Source organism: Sinocyclocheilus rhinocerous, unplaced genomic scaffold, assembly GCF_001515625.1.
Source record: "Sinocyclocheilus rhinocerous isolate Xijiao unplaced genomic scaffold, SAMN03320098_v1.1 scaffold307, whole genome shotgun sequence".
NCBI lineage: Eukaryota > Metazoa > Chordata > Actinopteri > Cypriniformes > Cyprinidae > Sinocyclocheilus > Sinocyclocheilus rhinocerous.
In genome coordinates, this window is record NW_015662942.1 from 114055 (window position 1) to 132447 (window position 18393).

General features: G+C 38.5%; 1 protein-coding gene across 5 annotated transcripts in view; it reads right to left on the reverse strand.

Annotated features, from left to right (window-relative positions):
- Positions 1-485: 485 nt before the first annotated feature.
- The window catches only part of usp6nl (USP6 N-terminal like), a 63821-nt gene continuing 45913 nt past the window's right edge, over positions 486-18393 (reverse strand). For 4 of the 5 annotated variants that reach the window (XM_016538706.1, XM_016538704.1, XM_016538708.1 and 1 more), the window contains 10 exons: positions 14727-14807; positions 9926-10033; positions 9388-9497; positions 7825-7873; positions 7541-7661; positions 6621-6715; positions 5621-5686; positions 5401-5500; positions 5033-5185; positions 486-2001 (listed from right to left, as the gene is read on the reverse strand). In XM_016538706.1, the coding sequence (XP_016394192.1) occupies positions 605-2001; positions 5033-5185; positions 5401-5500; positions 5621-5686; positions 6621-6715; positions 7541-7661; positions 7825-7873; positions 9388-9497; positions 9926-10033; positions 14727-14807 (2280 nt within the window). In that variant the 3' untranslated portion in view covers positions 486-604. Of the gene's footprint in view, positions 2002-5032; positions 5186-5400; positions 5501-5620; positions 5687-6620; positions 6716-7540; positions 7662-7824; positions 7874-9387; positions 9498-9925; positions 10034-14726; positions 14808-17459; positions 17500-18393 lie in introns of all 5 variants that reach the window. The other variant, XM_016538705.1, reaches the window with a different exon arrangement.

Below are 18393 nucleotides of genomic sequence, written 5' to 3' on the forward strand. Positions count from 1 at the left end.
TTATGTCTGAAAAGCATAAAAAAATAGATGATAATTGATCAGTAACTGAGTTTGTCCATATGAAAAAGACACTCCATAACCCTCTATTTAAATATCTCAGTGTGCTAACCAAAGAAACAAACAAAAAAAAAATCTCTTTGCACATTTAAGCTTTGTTATATTAGTCACATCGGCGGTTAATGGTTATTTTACCGACAAAAATGTACAAACAAAAGCAATAGTAAATTCTTCAGTCAGTCTTTGATCAGTACAAATGCCTGAAAATGGCAACTCTTGTGTGGTAAGGCTTGCCAGACAAACGAACGAACAAACAAACAAACAAAAAAGAACGCAAAAACATTAAACCAGGGCTGTCCAAACTCGGTCCTGGAGGGCCGGTGTCCTGCAGAGTTTAGCTCCAACCCTAATTAAACACACCTGAAGCAGCTAATCAAGCTCTTACTAGGCATAGAAACTTCCAGTCAGGTGTGTTGAGGCAAGTTGGAGCTAAACTCTGCAGGACACCGGCCCTCCAGGACCGAGTTTGGACAGCCCTGGTTTAAACCAACACAAAACTGCTTGCTAGCCATCACTCATACAGTGTATCCCTCTATCTCAGTCCCTCTTAGAGCAGCATGGACTCCTGCATTGCAAAGGCCTCCTGCGTCTGCCTGTAGTGTGTTCCTCCGAACAGCGGGGGGAGCTGTTGTCTGCCGGAGTGCTCTTGGTAGGGTCCTCTGAAATGGAGCACAGCGTCCGAGATATTTGCAGGAGCAAAGTTAAACTCCTGAACGGGGTGAATGGGAGAGAGCTGAGCTTTCTGGAAGCTGGGAGATCGAGGTAGGCCCACAGGAGATCGCGGAGGCCCCGCCTCCATGTCCCCATACCAGCCCTCTCTCCGTCTGTGCACCTCATAACGCAGTTCTGTGGGCGGGTAAGCAGGAGAGCCCATCAGTCGGGTGGGTTGTCGCATGTAATACCCGCCCTCGCTAACACTGTCTATCTGGGACGAAAGCTCGGCAGGAGCAACCCTGAGAGGGGGCATGTTTGGGGGTGGCCGTCGGTAGGTTAAGTAGCTGTTGTTCATCAGCGTTTTCTCTGGCGAAGGGTTAGATGAGCCACGTCCCGTAGTTGCGTAAATTTGCTCAGTGTACGGCTGGCCGTATAGTCTGTCCTCGGACCGAGAATCTGAAACGTAGGTAGTGTAGACAGGAGTCATGCCGGGTGGGTAGTGCAAAGGTGCACGGGGTTCTGGTTTGTTCTGTTTAGGCATTCTAAAGGGAGAGACGCCAGTTCCATCACTAGGGGGACGGGTGGGACTGCCCTGTCTCAAAGAAGGTCCGACGTATGGTCGGGAGGGGGGGCGAGAGGGCGGTTTATCAAGCTCTATAATCTCCATAACCTCTCCATCTGGTCCTGGGACATTGTCGTATTGCGAGGCGTTGGAGGCGCGGTTGGAGCCCGGAACAAATGCTCGTGAACGGGATTGGCGCTGTGCCCCGGTGGCCTCCTCTGGAGTTGGGGAGCTGGGCGAGGGTGGAACACCCATAGTTAGACTCAACTGGCTTTCCCGAAGTGCTGCAGCCTTGACTGCTTCCAGTTTGCCCTCCGAAGGCTTGACCCAACGAGGTCCAATGTCCCTGCGCATGCTGGATCTAGCATTGGAGTTGTGATTCGCCTGGTTCTGGGTCAGCACCTTCCCACCAGCTGTTGCGCTGCTGTGGGTTGGGACCCGTTCCTTTTGAGTGTCCACACCTCGTCCATCCCTCTCCCTTTTCTCTGGATGAGGCACCTTGTTCAGGGAGCTGGGTGGCCGACTTTCTTGGTACCTCTCTGGTGTTCCGTCAGTGACGGGACCAGACTCTGCTTGTTTACTGACGCTTGCGGCAGGGCTCGAACCACGAGGGGGAAGTCCCTCAACTGTCTTCCCGACCGGCTGCCCGTTAGCCACATGATTCGCAAATCCTGGAGGCTCAGGAGGAAGTTGACCTAATGGTTTCTTAGGAAACTCATCCTCCTTACCTGCACAGGTGATAGAGGAATAGCCAATTAGTGCTAACATTTGTACAGAAATGCCAAGTATTAAAGACCCCATGAAATTGAAACTTTATACGAACTTTATCTGCATTCAAAATTTGCAATCTCTCTTTTCATTTGAAACAGTTCAAAACATTGATGACTCCTCTTGCACATACAAATTTCTGACCAATAGCTCTCTTCCGGAAAACCGCATTTCATGGAGTCTTTAAACCAGGGGTTTTCAAACTCGGTCCTGAAGGGACAGTGTCCTGCAGATTTTGGCTCCAACCCTAATTAAACACACCTGAACCAGCTAATCAAGGCCTGTTTCCGAAATCGCCCCCAAATAGGGCACTATCAAGGGCACTATTTGAGGGGACAGCCATTTGTAGTGGTGTCTGAAACCATAGTGGACGTTCTCGAGTGCACTCATTCAATCCCACAATGCACCGCAAAAGCGAGTGTACAACCATTGCATGCTCAATGGCTAGAGAATACCCATAATGCACTGTGAGAGTCGAGTGCCGAATAAATTGCCGCACCTCGCCAAAAGATGGCGCCTGCAGCAGAATCATCCATTCATTTTACATAGGACTCATCCACGGCATAATACAGTGTAATTAACACAGGAATAAATTAATTGTAAATTGATTATTAAATTGGGTTTTTAAATTAACTAGGGTTTATACTGTACATGATTTCCGTGACAGAGTTCAAGATAAATCGTTTAATCTTCCTACTGGAGCTGCCAGTTTCCCAGTTTAAATTATTATTAAACAGCTAGCACAAACTATGCAGAAGCAGCAGTCCTTCCGGTGCACTCAGTGTCCGAATTCACTCGCTCATTTTCATTTACTCCTTCAAGTAAGCTAAATTAGTGACTTATAGGGAATAGTGAATGAGGGTATAGGGGGCGATTTCGGATACAGCCAAGGTCTTACTAGGCATGCTAGAAACTTATTGGCAGGTGTGTTGAGGGAAATTGTAGCTAAACTCTGCAGGACACTGGCCCTCCAGGACCGAGTTTGGAGACCCCTGCTTTAAACCATCAGAATATAAACAAACACTGAAGTGCAAGACTCATGCAGCTGAATATCTTTTAGAAGAACCAAACTGCCACATAAAACAAGAGTTACAGTCGACACTTCGTTCAAATAAAATCAAACCACAAACATCCACGGCTGGTGTCAAATCAAAGCTCAGATTGGGAACACTGAGGAGTCAAAAAGCTAAAAATATAAATGAAAATATTATCACAACACTTACAGTTCAAGACTGACTGTGAACATATAAACCACGTGGAGAAAAAATGTGTTAGGCAACATTTTGGAACACACAGCATGTGCACAATATTCACGTTCGCAGTGAAGGAAACTGAAGAAAACGTCAAGGGAATGATGAACGTTTACAAACAGATACTGATGGTTAGGGCGGATATTGGTGTGCATTGAGAAGGGGCTTGAGGAACGCAAACGTCAAAGACACACAAACCCATGAACACTTCCAAAGGTGCTGGTTTTCCATATGTTGGGTCCAAAATTAAGATTTGCCGAGCTGACCAAATGAATGGCATGTACGGTTTAAATCAAGACTCGTTCATGGTTTCTCATGCAAATCAAACAGAAGACTTGACTCAGAATTTATTTCAATATTTAGCATGTTGCTAAGCTAATGATACAATACTCTATCATACAAAAATACCCATGTTAAAAATATTTGTATTGCTCATTTTTGGCAGTGAATTAAATCTAAGTGCATTTATTATCAGCATTTCTGTCAGCTTAGATAATTTTTTTATCACAAGTTTGTCACATACTGGGACTTTTTTCATGAAGGACACATGCCTGGCCAACATTGGGTATCTTGGGAAACAATTATTATTATTATTTTTAACAGTCTTTGTGTTGGGAGAGCAACTATGACGATGTAGTAGGCCTGGGCGATAAAACAGTATCGATATTTATCGACGGTACACCTTCTTCGATAACGATATAAAAAATGTTCGATATAGTGCACGATATAGGCAGACAGCACACACAAAAACGAACATGAGTGCTGTGCCTGCCTGTGATGAGGAGATTGTGAGTAAAGAATGAATATTAGTCGAATTTAAAATAAACATTTGCATTTGAATGCAAAAATAGTACAATCCAATGTTTTTCTCAATAAATTGAGTTAATTTAAAAATACAGTGGTTAAATGTAAACATTTGTTTCTATTGCTCTTTGCTTTAAAAAAGGATATTAAAAAATGTCAAGAATTATCGATACCGAACGATATAAAACATTATATCGTTGATACATTTTTTTGTTATATCGCCCAGCCCTACGATGTAGGCAGCTTATTATATATAAATAAAAAATAAAAAAAAGTTTCAAGGCCAATAAGAAATATCTATGGTTCTCGATTCTCATCTTCATCTACTTCATTCATTTGTCACTGGCAGATGTGGCAAAAAGTTAATTTTGGACACTTTTATCTACTTACAAGTGTGTTTTTTATTTGCTTAAGTTAAATGTATCCATTATAACTGTCCTTTTACATGTTTCTAACATACAGTACCCCACAACACATTTTTGTGACATTCCCGAAACAAACATTTTAAATAAATGAAACCCCCCAAATCCAGGTTTTGTGAAAGACAGAGAAACAAACGAGGGGAAAGGGACGTGTGTGTAGTGGGGGTAGACGAACGAATGGTTGGTTGATTGACAGATAAAGTAGTCAGTGCATTTTTGCCCACCGGTTGGTTTTGTAGGAGGGTTGGCGCCCCCCTTTCCCAGACCCACTAGTGTAAGCAGGGGCTATGTTTGAAGCGAAAGGGAGAGAACGCAGATTAGACAAACAGTACATAGCAGCAGTGAATGAGTGTCTCTGTGTGTGTGTGTGTGTGTGTGTGTTTGTGCATGAGATAAAGGAACAGAGTCAGAGAGAGATTACCAGGAGACGGTGTGTGCAGTAGGATGTGTCCCTCTATGGGTGGTGACACAGCCATACATTTTATGATTTCAGTGCATGTGTGTGTTTAAAGTACCTGGAAGTGGCAGATCCAGTTTAGATCGTCTGAGTTCAGACATGGAGTGTTGAAGCTGCTCTATCACAAAGTCATCCTCAAAAAAGAAATCCTTTGACAGAGTCACCTGCAGAAACTTCACAAGCTCCTCCATGGACAACTTCAAGAGGGTTTCTAACACACAAACACACATAGAGCGAAAGTAGTTACAACTAGAATGGGAAACTCAAAGTCTCTGAATTCTAAGAATCATCATACACTAATTATAGCTAATTACAATTATTATAGTCTATCCTGATCAAGTCCTTTCAGGGTTTATTTTGCACATTGATCATCCATTTGTATTTATGAATAATCTGTATTTATCTGTATAATATCCGAGCTATTACTTTTGTGGAGTTTGAGGATGGTGTAGGACATTGCAGTCAGAACTCGCTCTCCTTCCAGAATATAGATGTCCCATATTCTCAATGTAAGTGTGAATGGAGTCTATTCAAAAAACACACATTAATGCAGTCAAATTAGTAAGGTTTCACAATGAACAACAGATAATAATGCAACATAATAATATGCTTGGATTTACTGAAATAACATTTAAAGAGTGCATACCCGATCCAAGAAACACTGAAAAAACCATTTCATAGTGTACAGGCTGGTGTACACCTCTTGATTATCCTGTAGAGGGCAGCAAAGGGACAGGTATTATATACTATATATATACTATAGGCTACATACTAGTGTACTACATATGCCACATTATGTACTTCTTTAAAAAAAATATGCAATTATATATACATATATATATACATATGTATGTATATACATTTCCTTATAATCTTATATGTTAAAAAAAAAAACTTAACTTTTGGCAATTCGATCAAATAATTAAGGGGGAAAAACATGCTACTTGTTCATCATTCTAAAACTAAGAGAACACTGAGTTTTATAGCTATATACTGCAAATGTAGGTCATCCTTCTATGCATGCAGAAGATTCACATATTGTGCACAGTGTACATACTGCAAAAACAGTGCAAGTACTATGGTTGTACTGCATACTATTTGGAACAAAGCCATATGATCTCTCTCTCTCTCTCTCTCTCTCTCTCTCACACACACACTCTCACACTTTATTGAGTGAGAGCTTATCGTTCTCTTTTATCCTCTTTCTAATCCATTCACATCAAAGATTGTCTCTCTCACACAAATAATTCATTAATTAATCCATCTCATTATTTATTAATATTGCCTTTTATTAATTACTCTGCCCTTTAATGAATCCCAGGCTGACATTTCTTTGTGAATTCTTTGTTACATCAGCGCTCAGCGTTGGCCAGCTGCTCGAGTTTATTTGAAAAAAGACACCATTACGCTGACAAATAAAGATTACAGGCCAGAAATTATGGAATATAGGGCAAAAACATTGTGAAACAGACATTGTGAAAATTTGAATTTAGGACACGCAGGACAAAATTAATATCAACACTATTAAAAAAGTCTTAGATGCAAGTCATGTGTACTGTGAAGTATTACAAGTGAAGTGGTTTAAAGTTCAGATGTCCCACGTTTTGAATGTAGTACATGATGTTTTGGAGGCGTTTGTGTCTTACTAGATGTTGTTTGAGCTTAGGCATCATCTTCTGCAGGATCCGGTCATGATGCTCCTGGAAGCGCATGAGTTTAGGGAACCCTGGTATAAAGAAACCTAGACAAACACAACAGTTTTCAATTTAGAACAAAAATCATATGTGAAGTGCATGTTTGCAATATTCAGAACATGAAATGAATGTTTGTAGCTCAGTGGTTTTGCTCATTTTGCTTTGGACATCAAGTGGTGACTCAACACAGTAAATACAAATGTGAAATAAAAATTAATTAATGATACTACGAACTGCATAGCCTATGCTCATTTCATATATTTATTTAATTAAATAAATCACCATCTCAATTTATAAAAAAATGAATAATCATACTAATAAAGCAAGCATTTTCTTTTCCCTTATAAAACTTGCATTTCGCCATTTCTAAATATCTATTATTATTATTATTATTATTCAGGGTATATACAGGAATCATGGAGTTAAATTTAATACCTTTTAAGACCTTTTTTAAGGCTCTTTCCATACATTTTAAGACCTCATTGCCACTCCATGTATTACCCGGTTACATCGGCGACACTTTAACTTACATTTACTATATATTGATTGTAAGATAGCACAACTAAACAGACTTACTTTGTGATAACTCCTTATCAATACAACATAATTCAGAAGGGGTAACGAAGCACAAGATAAATTAATTGAGTGACTAACAATGCAACCCAAGAAGCAAGAATTAGACCAATAAACAAAACAACTGACAAAAGACTTTTTAATACTTATTAAGGGCCTTAATTTTCTCTAAATTGATTTATCAACTTTTAATACTTTTTAAGACCCCGCGGACACCCTGTTATTACAACAACTACTACTACTACTCAACACCAGTTGAACACCACTGTTCTAGAATGAGTAAAAGTGTGTGTGTGTACCATGCATGGCGTGTTTCTGTCCAGACAGCAGTTTGACCAATGCCCAGAAAGCATCTTCCTCATTCATATAGATGAGTAACAGAGCAGTGATCTGACTCATGCCCTGACAATAGCCCACCTCCTACACACACACACACAGAAGGGAGAGAATCCATAGTGTGCAGGTTCTTTCCACACATAAATCAAGCGCAAGCAAATGATTGCTACCGAGGTAGCATTTTAATTCAGTATTGTGACGTCAACTGGAATCAACATGGCAATATTTGTGGGCATATTTTACTCACCGTGTTATATACAGAATATGCTGTGAGCACATGAAACAGATCCTGCTGTCTGAAACACACAAGCACACACAAAACTATCATGGTCAAATAATCAATTCTGTTTTTCTGCTTTATATGTCATGGGTCATTAGGTTTAGCACATTTTTGCATGTTGTTCTTTCCCTCTCTCATTGTCTCATTGATTTTTTTTTTGTTCTTATGGATGTCTAAGGCCACACTGTAATAATGATCTGACCCTTTCAAATCTCCACAGGTAAATGTCACATCAGTCAATATGGGCGCTTTAGCCCTGTCACAATTCAATACACCAATAACTCGAAGAGAAATGGTTGGGTGTGGGCGTCTCTCTCTCGCTCCATTGCATTCTCAACTTTTCCATTTCACATGCTGGTTAAATGTAGCAGCTTTATGGCCATGAGACATGTTGTTCTTTCCCTCTCTCATTGATTTTTTTTTGTTCTTATGGATGTCTAAGGCCACACTGTAATAATGATCTGACCCTTTCAAATCTCCACAGGTAAATGTCACATCAGTCAATATGGGCGCTTTAGCCCCGTCACAATTCAATACACCAATAACTCGAAGAGAAATGGTTGGGTGTGGGCGTCTCTCTCTCGCTCCATTGCATTCTCAACTTTTCCATTTCACATGCTGGTTAAATGTAGCAGCTTTATGGCCATGAGAAATGGAAGCATCTCCGAGGAGAAATAAAAAATGTATTTTACACAGACACAGATTAAAGCCCTACATAAAAAAAGCCTCCATCAGTAAAGCAATTCAATATTAAAGCCTGATAAAACACCACAATTTGCTATTAAATGGTTGGATATTTAACTGAATTAATTGTTCAGAATTCATAAAAATAAAATAAATCAAAACAAAACTAAACCAAACAAATAACAACTAAAACAAAACAACAAAACAAAACACTAAATGTTTGGATACTTCAATAACTTTCTCAGAATAAAAACAAAACGTTTGGATTCTTGACCTGAGAATAAAAACAAACAAACAAAAAACAGACAAAAAAACAAACAAATAAATAAACTTAGCCTCTAATTGAAACAAATAATTTGTTTATTTTATTTCTGTAATATAATGGATATTGGTTGGACACATGAAAACACACACACACACACACACACACACACAACAAAACAAACAAACAAATACATAAATAAAACCTTGCCTATAATAAAAAAAAAAGTTGTGAAGAAGTTGCATAGATGCATTATATTGCTGTACATTTTGTCATGCATGTTAAAATTAAGACTTAGTGATCATCTTGAGCATTAAGTGCCAAAGGGCCCAAGAGCTTAGTGGTCAGCTTGCAGGATGGCCTAGGTACCCTATATAGTGGGCAGCTTGTGCTGTTCGTGCCAAGAGGCCTAGATGCAATGTGGTGAGGGGCCTGGAGCACTCAGTGGTCAGCTCATGCTATATTCACAAAGAGGCCAAGGGGCTCTACTGTTCAGCTGGCATTGCCCATAGTGGCCAGCAGCATTTAAACCTCCTGTGTGTGTGTGTGTGTGTTTTGTTGGGTGTTTGTGTTTGGATGCTCACTTGACATCATAGCGGTGCATGAACATGATGTGATCTCTGTATGTACGATTCACATCCAAATCAATCTGACGGACATCTGGAGACAAACCCCTGGCTCTGATCTTCAGTTTCTGGGGAAAGAAAGAGACAGTTCATGGAGTTCATAATAAATATTACTAACACTCTGCAGGCCACAAATGCATCTAACGACACACTCAAAGACCACAGCATGATTTCTGCCACACAAACACCTTCAGTTAAAAGGGAATGCAGGCTGCAAATCATGTTTTCTGTCCAGTTGGATGCTGCAGGGCTTTAGTAAAGCTGCTATTGTCCGTTTGGAGTGATATTTCCCTCTGTGGTGTGTGTGTGTCAAACCACATAAGTGTTACATTGCAAACCTCAGGGGTTGGCTATTTTGGAAAGTCATATTTAAGCAAAGAGTTTGTGATTGCCTCTCTCTTTCACATACACACACACAAACACACACACATTTCTGTGGAATAAACTAGCTCTGAAAAAAGCCATGACTATGCTGGAATGGAGAAACTGCATTTACTTCATAGAAGTCCTTTTTCTCCTCCTTGATTTTGGGGATGTCGAGCAGCAAACACCAAACCTGACCTCTGAGCTGCAGCGGAATTCCCTTATAGATCCTCCTTACCAGCTACACAAACGCACAAAAAAGCACAATTAGAATTCAAGAAATCTCTTAAACCTCAACTATGTGAGTGAACACATTGTAGTCATGATTAAAAAATAAATATCGTTTTTAATGTTTGTGAAAGAAGCCTCTTACGCTCACCAAGACTGGTAATCAAAAATACAGTAAAAACAGTGATATTCTGAAATATTACTACAATTTAAAATAACTTTTTTTGTATACTATTTTCTATAATATTTTTATATTTTACTATGGGGGGCGGTATATATACACAGTATATAATATAACTTCAATGATGTGGCCACAGATACTGCTGGCCTGGTTATTAGGACACGCTCAATTTGGATAATCACACTGTCTAAACACATTCAATAGCAGAGTAATGGAATACATCTGTGTGTCTGTGTCTCTCACAGGTAATTTTGCAGTCAGTAAAGATTAAACTCCCATCAGAGGGCAGATTAAAAGCACAAAAGCAAAATGCTGAAACCACAAAAGCTAATAGCCGGCGTGAATCGTCTCTCAGCTACAATTAAACTCACCCGCTGGAACAGAGAGAGGAAGAGAGAGAGAGAGATGTACGACTGTGGAGGGGTTGAGAGGTGAAAGAGAGGAATGAACACTCTTCCGTTTCCTGCACTCATCTGTCCACATTACTGCCGCTAAGTGATTTCCTGAACGTCTCTTCTGCCCTCAGGGCCAATCCATGTGTGTATGTGTGTGTGAATTGATGGCTGCTGAGTAGTTCACTTACTATAATGGTAACGGCAATATTATTAATAATCTTCGGGAGGCTCTTGAGGAACTGATTATTGACAGACAGCAGTGGGCACATATCCCACAGCCACAAACCTAATGACTGTGTGTGTGTTTCTGCCTCTATTCTCAGCAAAATGAGGCGATTAAGACTGTTTGTTAATTTGAATAAAATGAGACATTACAAATCGCAGGTGTCTGTGTGTGTTTGCTTGTGTGTTTAAGTGTGTTTGTTGACGGGGATTGGTTTTGTAATTGCAGACGTGTAAGAAGTCAATGACTCCATCTGTTCTACAAAAAAAACAAAACTCGTTGAACAAGATGTCTTTGGAGTGAGTGTGTAGTCATGATTAAAAAATAAATATAGTTTTTAATGTTTGTGAAAGAAGCCTCTTACGCTCACCAAGACTGGTGATCAAAAATACAGTAAAAACAGTGATATTCTGAAATATTACTACAATTTAAAATAACTTTTTTTGTATACTATTTTCTATAATATTTTTATATTTTACTATGGGGGGCGGTATATATACACAGTATATAATATAACTTCAATGATGTGGCCACAGATACTGCTGGCCTGGTTATTAGGACACGCTCAATTTGGATAATCACACTGTCTAAACACATTCAATAGCAGAGTAATGGAATACATCTGTGTGTCTGTGTCTCTCACAGGTAATTTTGCAGTCAGTAAAGATTAAACTCCCATCAGAGGGCAGATTAAAAGCACAAAAGCAAAATGCTGAAACCACAAAAGCTAATGGCCGGCGTGAATCGTCTCTCAGCTACAATTAAACTCACCCGCTGGAACAGAGAGAGGAAGAGAGAGAGAGAGATGTACGACTGTGGAGGGGTTGAGAGGTGAAAGAGAGGAATGAACACTCTTCCGTTTCCTGCACTCATCTGTCCACATTACTGCCGCTAAGTGATTTCCTGAACGTCTCTTCTGCCCTCAGGGCCAATCCATGTGTGTATGTGTGTGTGAATTGATGGCTGCTGAGTAGTTCACTTACTATAATGGTAACGGCAATATTATTAATAATCTTCGGGAGGCTCTTGAGGAACTGATTATTGACAGACAGCAGTGGGCACATATCCCACAGCCACAAACCTAATGACTGTGTGTGTGTTTCTGCCTCTATTCTCAGCAAAATGAGGCGATTAAGACTGTTTGTTAATTTGAATAAAATGAGACATTACAAATCGCAGGTGTCTGTGTGTGTTTGCTTGTGTGTTTAAGTGTGTTTGTTGACGGGGATTGGTTTTGTAATTGCAGACGTGTAAGAAGTCAATGACTCCATCTGTTCTACAAGAAAAAAAAAAAAACTCTTTGAACAAGATGTCTTTAGAGTGAGTGTGTGCAGTACAGTGAAATCAGAACCCAAACAAACCTGCAGATCGAAACTATGTAGCAGGGTATCCAAAAGTGGATTTATATAAACTAATAATTTAATTATAAAAATGTAAAATTGAAATAAATCAATAAATGTAAAAAAAGGGAAGAAAAATATTAAACTGCATGTCATTAACTGACATCGAAAAGCTGTGAACATGCAAATTTGTCATTAAATTACTGTAATATTAACGTAAAATCTCATGGGGTAAATCAAGTAAACATTTTAGGTCAAATGGGTTTAGCTGACAAAAAAAGTTTGAGAATCCCTGCTGTATCGATTATAAAACCATATAGATGGTTAAACAACACAACTAAATAATGCCAAAACATACAAAATATTTGTATATTTATCTGGATGAACTGTTTCGCATACAAACAATTCAAGAAAATTAGTAGTACATTTCAAATTGACACCATCTTAAAAATGCAAGACTTGGAGCATGGGCCAAATACTGAAAAACAGTGAAATAGGCGAAACATCAATGATAGCGTGAGCTAGACAGCTGAAGCTCAAATAGGACATGAACTAGGTGGGACGTGTCTGGAATGACACATTTGGTGGTAGAGTGGTAAAGTGATCTGAGGTCACCCCAATCTATCCTGAATGCCAGAGGAAAAACAAAACAAAACAAAACAAAAAAAAAACAAAACAACAAAAACGTACATTTCAAATTGACACCATCTTAAAAATGCAAGACTTGGAGCATGGGCCAAATACTGAAAAACAGTGAAATAGGCGAAACATCAATGATAGCGTGAGCTAGACAGCTGAAGCTCAAATAGGACATGAACTAGGTGGGACGTGTCTGGAATGACACATTTGGTGGTAGAGTGGTAAAGTGATCTGAGGTCACCCCAATCTATCCTGAATGCCAGAGGAAAAACAAAACAAAACAAAAAAAAACAAAAAAAAAACAACAAAAACAAACATGCAAACAAAAACGCAGATCAAGGGAAATAAAATTTCCAAAATCACTTCAAATCACTTTCGTCTACATGCAAATCCTGGCCACTGTCATGAGTCTCTATGGCTTATGATGGTATGCATTTCCATTGTTGACGAAATCATGTCTATGAAAGTAATGTCATCAATAATTTTTTGCAAAAAGAGGGCTTTGAATGACACCGTAAGCAGCCGATGTTAGCTTGAGGTTGTCAACACTGTAAGTGTTGAAGCAGACCTCTGAATGTTCACTAACAATCGGCCAATCAGGTTTGAGCTTGAGCTAAACTTTAGCAACAGTAAAATGTGTCACTAGCTGCATTTCTATTACCCCTCAAATTGCGCACATTAAAATTGTATATTGAAAATACGCTTAATGGAAACACGTCAATTTCGCAAAACGCCCATATATCGCAAAAAATGTTTTTACGCTCGCTTTAGGCGGCTTTTAGGTCAATTCGAAAAAAGAATATTTCACAAAACTGCAATTTAAACAGTTTTTCCGCATTTACAGGTCATCTGGGGGTCATTCGTCGATCACATGATCATCCGCTGCCATGACTTATCACGAGAGAAAAAAAGTCGCATAACATTTAGTTGCATGACATCGGCTAATAGAAATGATAAACGTCATTTCACAATAGTTTTTTTTTTTTAAATCAACATTTATAAAATATCACAAACGTTTTGCACGGTAACGTGGTTACTTAAAGCTGCAGTCTGTAACTTTTTTTGTGTTCAAAATGTACAAAATTTTTATAATAAGCGAGTACACCATGAATCCATTTTCCAAACCGTGTTTTTGGCTTGTCCTGAATCACTACGGTACACCTATAATAAGTGTTTATATTCAGACTATTTTAGACTGGTTCGGGTAGGTACCGCTGCAGAGTAGCCCAGTACCTGCGTGATTCGTCATAGACATAAACAGAAAGAAGTAGCTCCGGCTACAATGTACTTCCGCAAGATGCACACAGTTCTGTTTATTAATCGCTAGAGCGCCAAACGTTACGGACTGCAGCTTTAAATATATTCATAGCAATCAATCCACACAGATATTTGTAATCTGAAGTTTAATTTCTGATGGATGCGTAAAAACAAAATGGCTGGAGTAGCTATGCAGTAAAAAAAAAATGTAGACAGTTTTGTTGTGCTTTTGATGCATTGCAGCATGCTGCTTATGCTCATTTAGTTCAGACGCAGTGTGACAGTCTAATCAAACTAATTGGACTAATAATAAGAAGTAATAATTAGTTCTACTCAGAGTAATAAACTGCACAACTGTCACGCTCCACCTCAGGCAATTATGAAGATTTCTCATTTCACACTAGACACTGTTAATGGACAGAAATGCAATTTAACACACTAACAGCTGCCTGAAAATGTCCAAACACATAGACGAATAGAAACCGATGGATTTTGTTCAGCTGAAGCAGGACAGTGGTTTTCTTAGGGGAACGGTCCAATGACACCCAATACACAGGACAGAGACAACCAAAGGGAACTTTAGCCGTTTACACACACAAGATGAAAGACTGAGAATCTGCCTTTCTCAAAGTCCTTCAGAGAGTTACAGTCTGTTTATGAAGGACACGCACCTTGTCACTGTTCTTGTATTTCTCCCAGCTCTTCAACATTTTCAGCCATTTTGTCGTTCTCTCCACTTCCAGATGTTTTTGCTAAGCAGACAGAGTGCAAACACTCAGTACAATAAACTAAACAAAAGAGACAAAAACACACCTAAATGTTTAATCTAAAGCAATACTAGGTGGACTTTCATGAAAATGGATTTCAGTGAGATCTAGAATGCAATATTAGAACAGCCATATTAAAATTTAGGAAGTAACCCCAAAAAAAGTCATTTTGAATATCTGCTCTGCTTTTTCTTCTACATGAACATAATGGCCTCTGAGGACTCTGTTTCTCCAATTTAGACATCATTATTACGTTACAACGTGACACTTTAAGTGCTTTCTGTCATGATGATAAATGTGTGATCAAGAAATAAAAATGTGACTCTGGACCACAAAACCAGTCATAAGGGTCAATTTCTCGAAATTGAGATTTATGCATCATCTGAAAGCTGAATAAATAAGCTCTCCATTGATGTATGGTTTGTTAGGATAGGACAATACTTGGCCGAGATACAACTATTTGAAAATCTGGAATCTGAGGGTGCAAAAAAATCCAAATACTGAGAAAATCGCCTTTAAAGTTGTCCAAATGAAGGTCTTAGCAAGGCAAATTACTAATCAAAAATTTAGTTTTGATATATTTACGGTAGGAAATTTACAAAATATCTTTATGGAACATACTTAAAACTTAACTTAAAGGCAAAGTAAGTGATTTCTGGTAGCCAATGTTGATATTTGAAATCACCAAAACAAACACGCCCCTACCCCAAAAGGGTCTTGCCCCTATTTTGATAGCTCCGTCCCGCATTTACGTTTAACCAACTGGTGACAAAGGGATTTTTAGTAGAAGTATGAAGTCCATTCTGCTCAAGTTCAGACAGGTGCCCTAACTTTCTTTACAATGACATGCATTTATTTTATATATTATATATTCTGCCATTCTACACAGGAAATAAGGTGATTAACTGTGATAAATTACAAAACATAACCCTGCTGAAATCTATGGAAGACCGTTTCCACCACTGAATAAAAATTGTGACTTTTTTCTCAGAATTGCGTGATACAAACTCACAATTCTGACTTTTAAAAAAATCTAAATTGTGTGATATAAACTCGCAATTGCAAGTTTATAAAGTCCAGTTCTGAGGGAAAAAAATACTGATATTTTCTCAGAATTGCGAGTTTATATCTCACAACTGACCGTTCGCAGGGAGCTTGATTGACAGGCGATCTGACCAATCAGAACGCGCATATTATGTGAAGCCGCTGCTATCCGCCATCTTGTCTGACAGCTACGGCTGGTCTCCATAGAAATGCATGTTAAAACGGGGTAAAAAAGGTCGACTGAATTGAAACTTTTTCAATATAACTAAATACAAAAATGTGCACAGGGTTAAGCTGTGCTGCTGTTGGCTGCCACAGTAACGGCAATAATCTAAAGGAATTCCTTTAAAGTACTTGTTTTGCGTACCAGAAAATCTGTCTATGTCTGGCACTGTATGCATGGCTTGCAGCGCTTAAGTTAAAATACTGAGTGTTAAATAATATTGTGTGCTCTTATCATTCTGTGGACAAAATCCTGTGAACTTCGCCCAGATCGGGAGCTGTATATGCATATGTGTGCTCATCTGTTTTCAATGCAGCTAACCTCGCTTCGTTTCATGTCATCTTCCCACTCATTAAACTATGACAGGTCCTGAAAAAGACGATCATTGCGACACTGTAAAGGGATGAAACTATGGCGCCATGTGCTTTTTTTAAACCATTTTAATAATTTTCACGTTATGTTGTCGGCTCGGAAAACATGTAAATGTGACTAGAAACACCAGGGGCCCGTTGCATAAACTGTTTAGACTAGTCTTAAAAAGTTAGTCATCTAATTTTTTTTCTTCAAGACTGGTCATATATTTTTTAAATTCAGTTATAAAAAGGTAGATTGGTCTTATTTATATTGGAAAAGTAAGACTGATTACCCCTTGGCAACTGCTAGTTGGTCAAACTAGTTCTTAAGACACAGTCTTAACATGGTGGCTAAGTTTATGCAACTGGCCCCAGAGCCTGGAAATGTAAAGCACCGTTCCAGTCGGGCGAGATTTCTGACTGATCAGAAGACTGATATTTTCTCAGAATTGCGAGTTAATATCATGCAATTCTGAAAAAAAGTCAGAATTGCAGGTTTGTATGACACAATTCTGAGAAAAAAAAAGTCACAATTGCGAGATGAACTCACAATTGCAAGAAAAAAAAGGCATAATTGTGAGATAAAAAGTCGCAGTTACCTTTTCAGAATTGCAGGTTTGTATGACACAATTCTGAGAAAAAAAGTCACAATTGCGAGATGAACTCACAATTGCAAGAAAAAAAAGGCATAATTGTGAGATAAAAAGTCGCAGTTACCTTTTTTTTTTTATTCAGTGGCGGAAATGGGCTTCCATAGAAATCAGTCAATTCTACTTAGGGCAAAAATCATAATGGATGAGTAGTTTGTTCCAATATTTTCTATTGCCTAGTTAAAAACGGTTGATAAAACATTTATACTGTATTTAAAAGTATTTTTCTCATCCTACTGATGTATTTGCTCTAGTTTTCCAGATAAAACACACTGAGGTTTTCACGGATGCACTATGAAAGTATCAAGTCGGCTTTAAACTTATCACAGTTTTGGTGTTACAGACACAAATACAGCACTTGACTCACCTTTTCCTCCACTACGTCATACACTGGAAGCTCATCCTCACTGTGAAAGACAAATCACATCAGATTAAAGAAGGGAAATATACACTTGGACTAAACTCAATTCTCTTTTGTTGAAACAAAAGTGTTTAGTCAGACTACTGGACACACAGAGTTTCACAGATGGTTTCAAATAGCCACTAATGTCTGCACACTTTCACATAACATGATGGCTGTACAGGGAGAGAAATCGCATCAATAAATCATACACTGGTTTATGTTGCTGACGTCAAATCTTATCGTCAAATGTATTACTGAAAAAGGAATTACTTTGTTCCACAGGAAGTCCACTCGCTGGATAAATAAACATCACTATTGGTAATGATGCCCCGTGACCCCCACCCCTGAATCTGTTCAAAGTGCGAGATCTTAGTCAGCTACACAAACAGGAAATGACTGTTTCCATGGCAGCCATTTTGGATCTGATCTGGGATATCCATGAGGTAACCCAGGGAAGTCGTGATACGACATTAAGGCTCTGTTCCAAACCCTAGTGAGCTTCCTTTTTGTCTACATAGGCAGCTATATTAATTAAAATTCAAAGTTAGTGAAAATTCAATCAGTGTAATTACTGACCCTTTGTTCATATGGTATTTATAAAGCAAAAACATTAAATCAATGGAAAAAAAGCAAACAAAAATCAAAACAAAACAAACAACTTAAGATACAGAACAAACAAAAGTAAATAATAATAAAACACAAGAACAAAAAGCAAAGTAAAAGAGCAAAAATATATGCATATAAAAATAAAATAAAAATGCAAACAAACATCAAAACAAAAAAGCAAAACACATATAAGAATTAAACAAACAAAAACCCTAAAAACAAAAGACAACAAATCAAAACAAACAAAAAACTTAAGATACAGATACAAAAAATAAATAAATAAATAAAACAA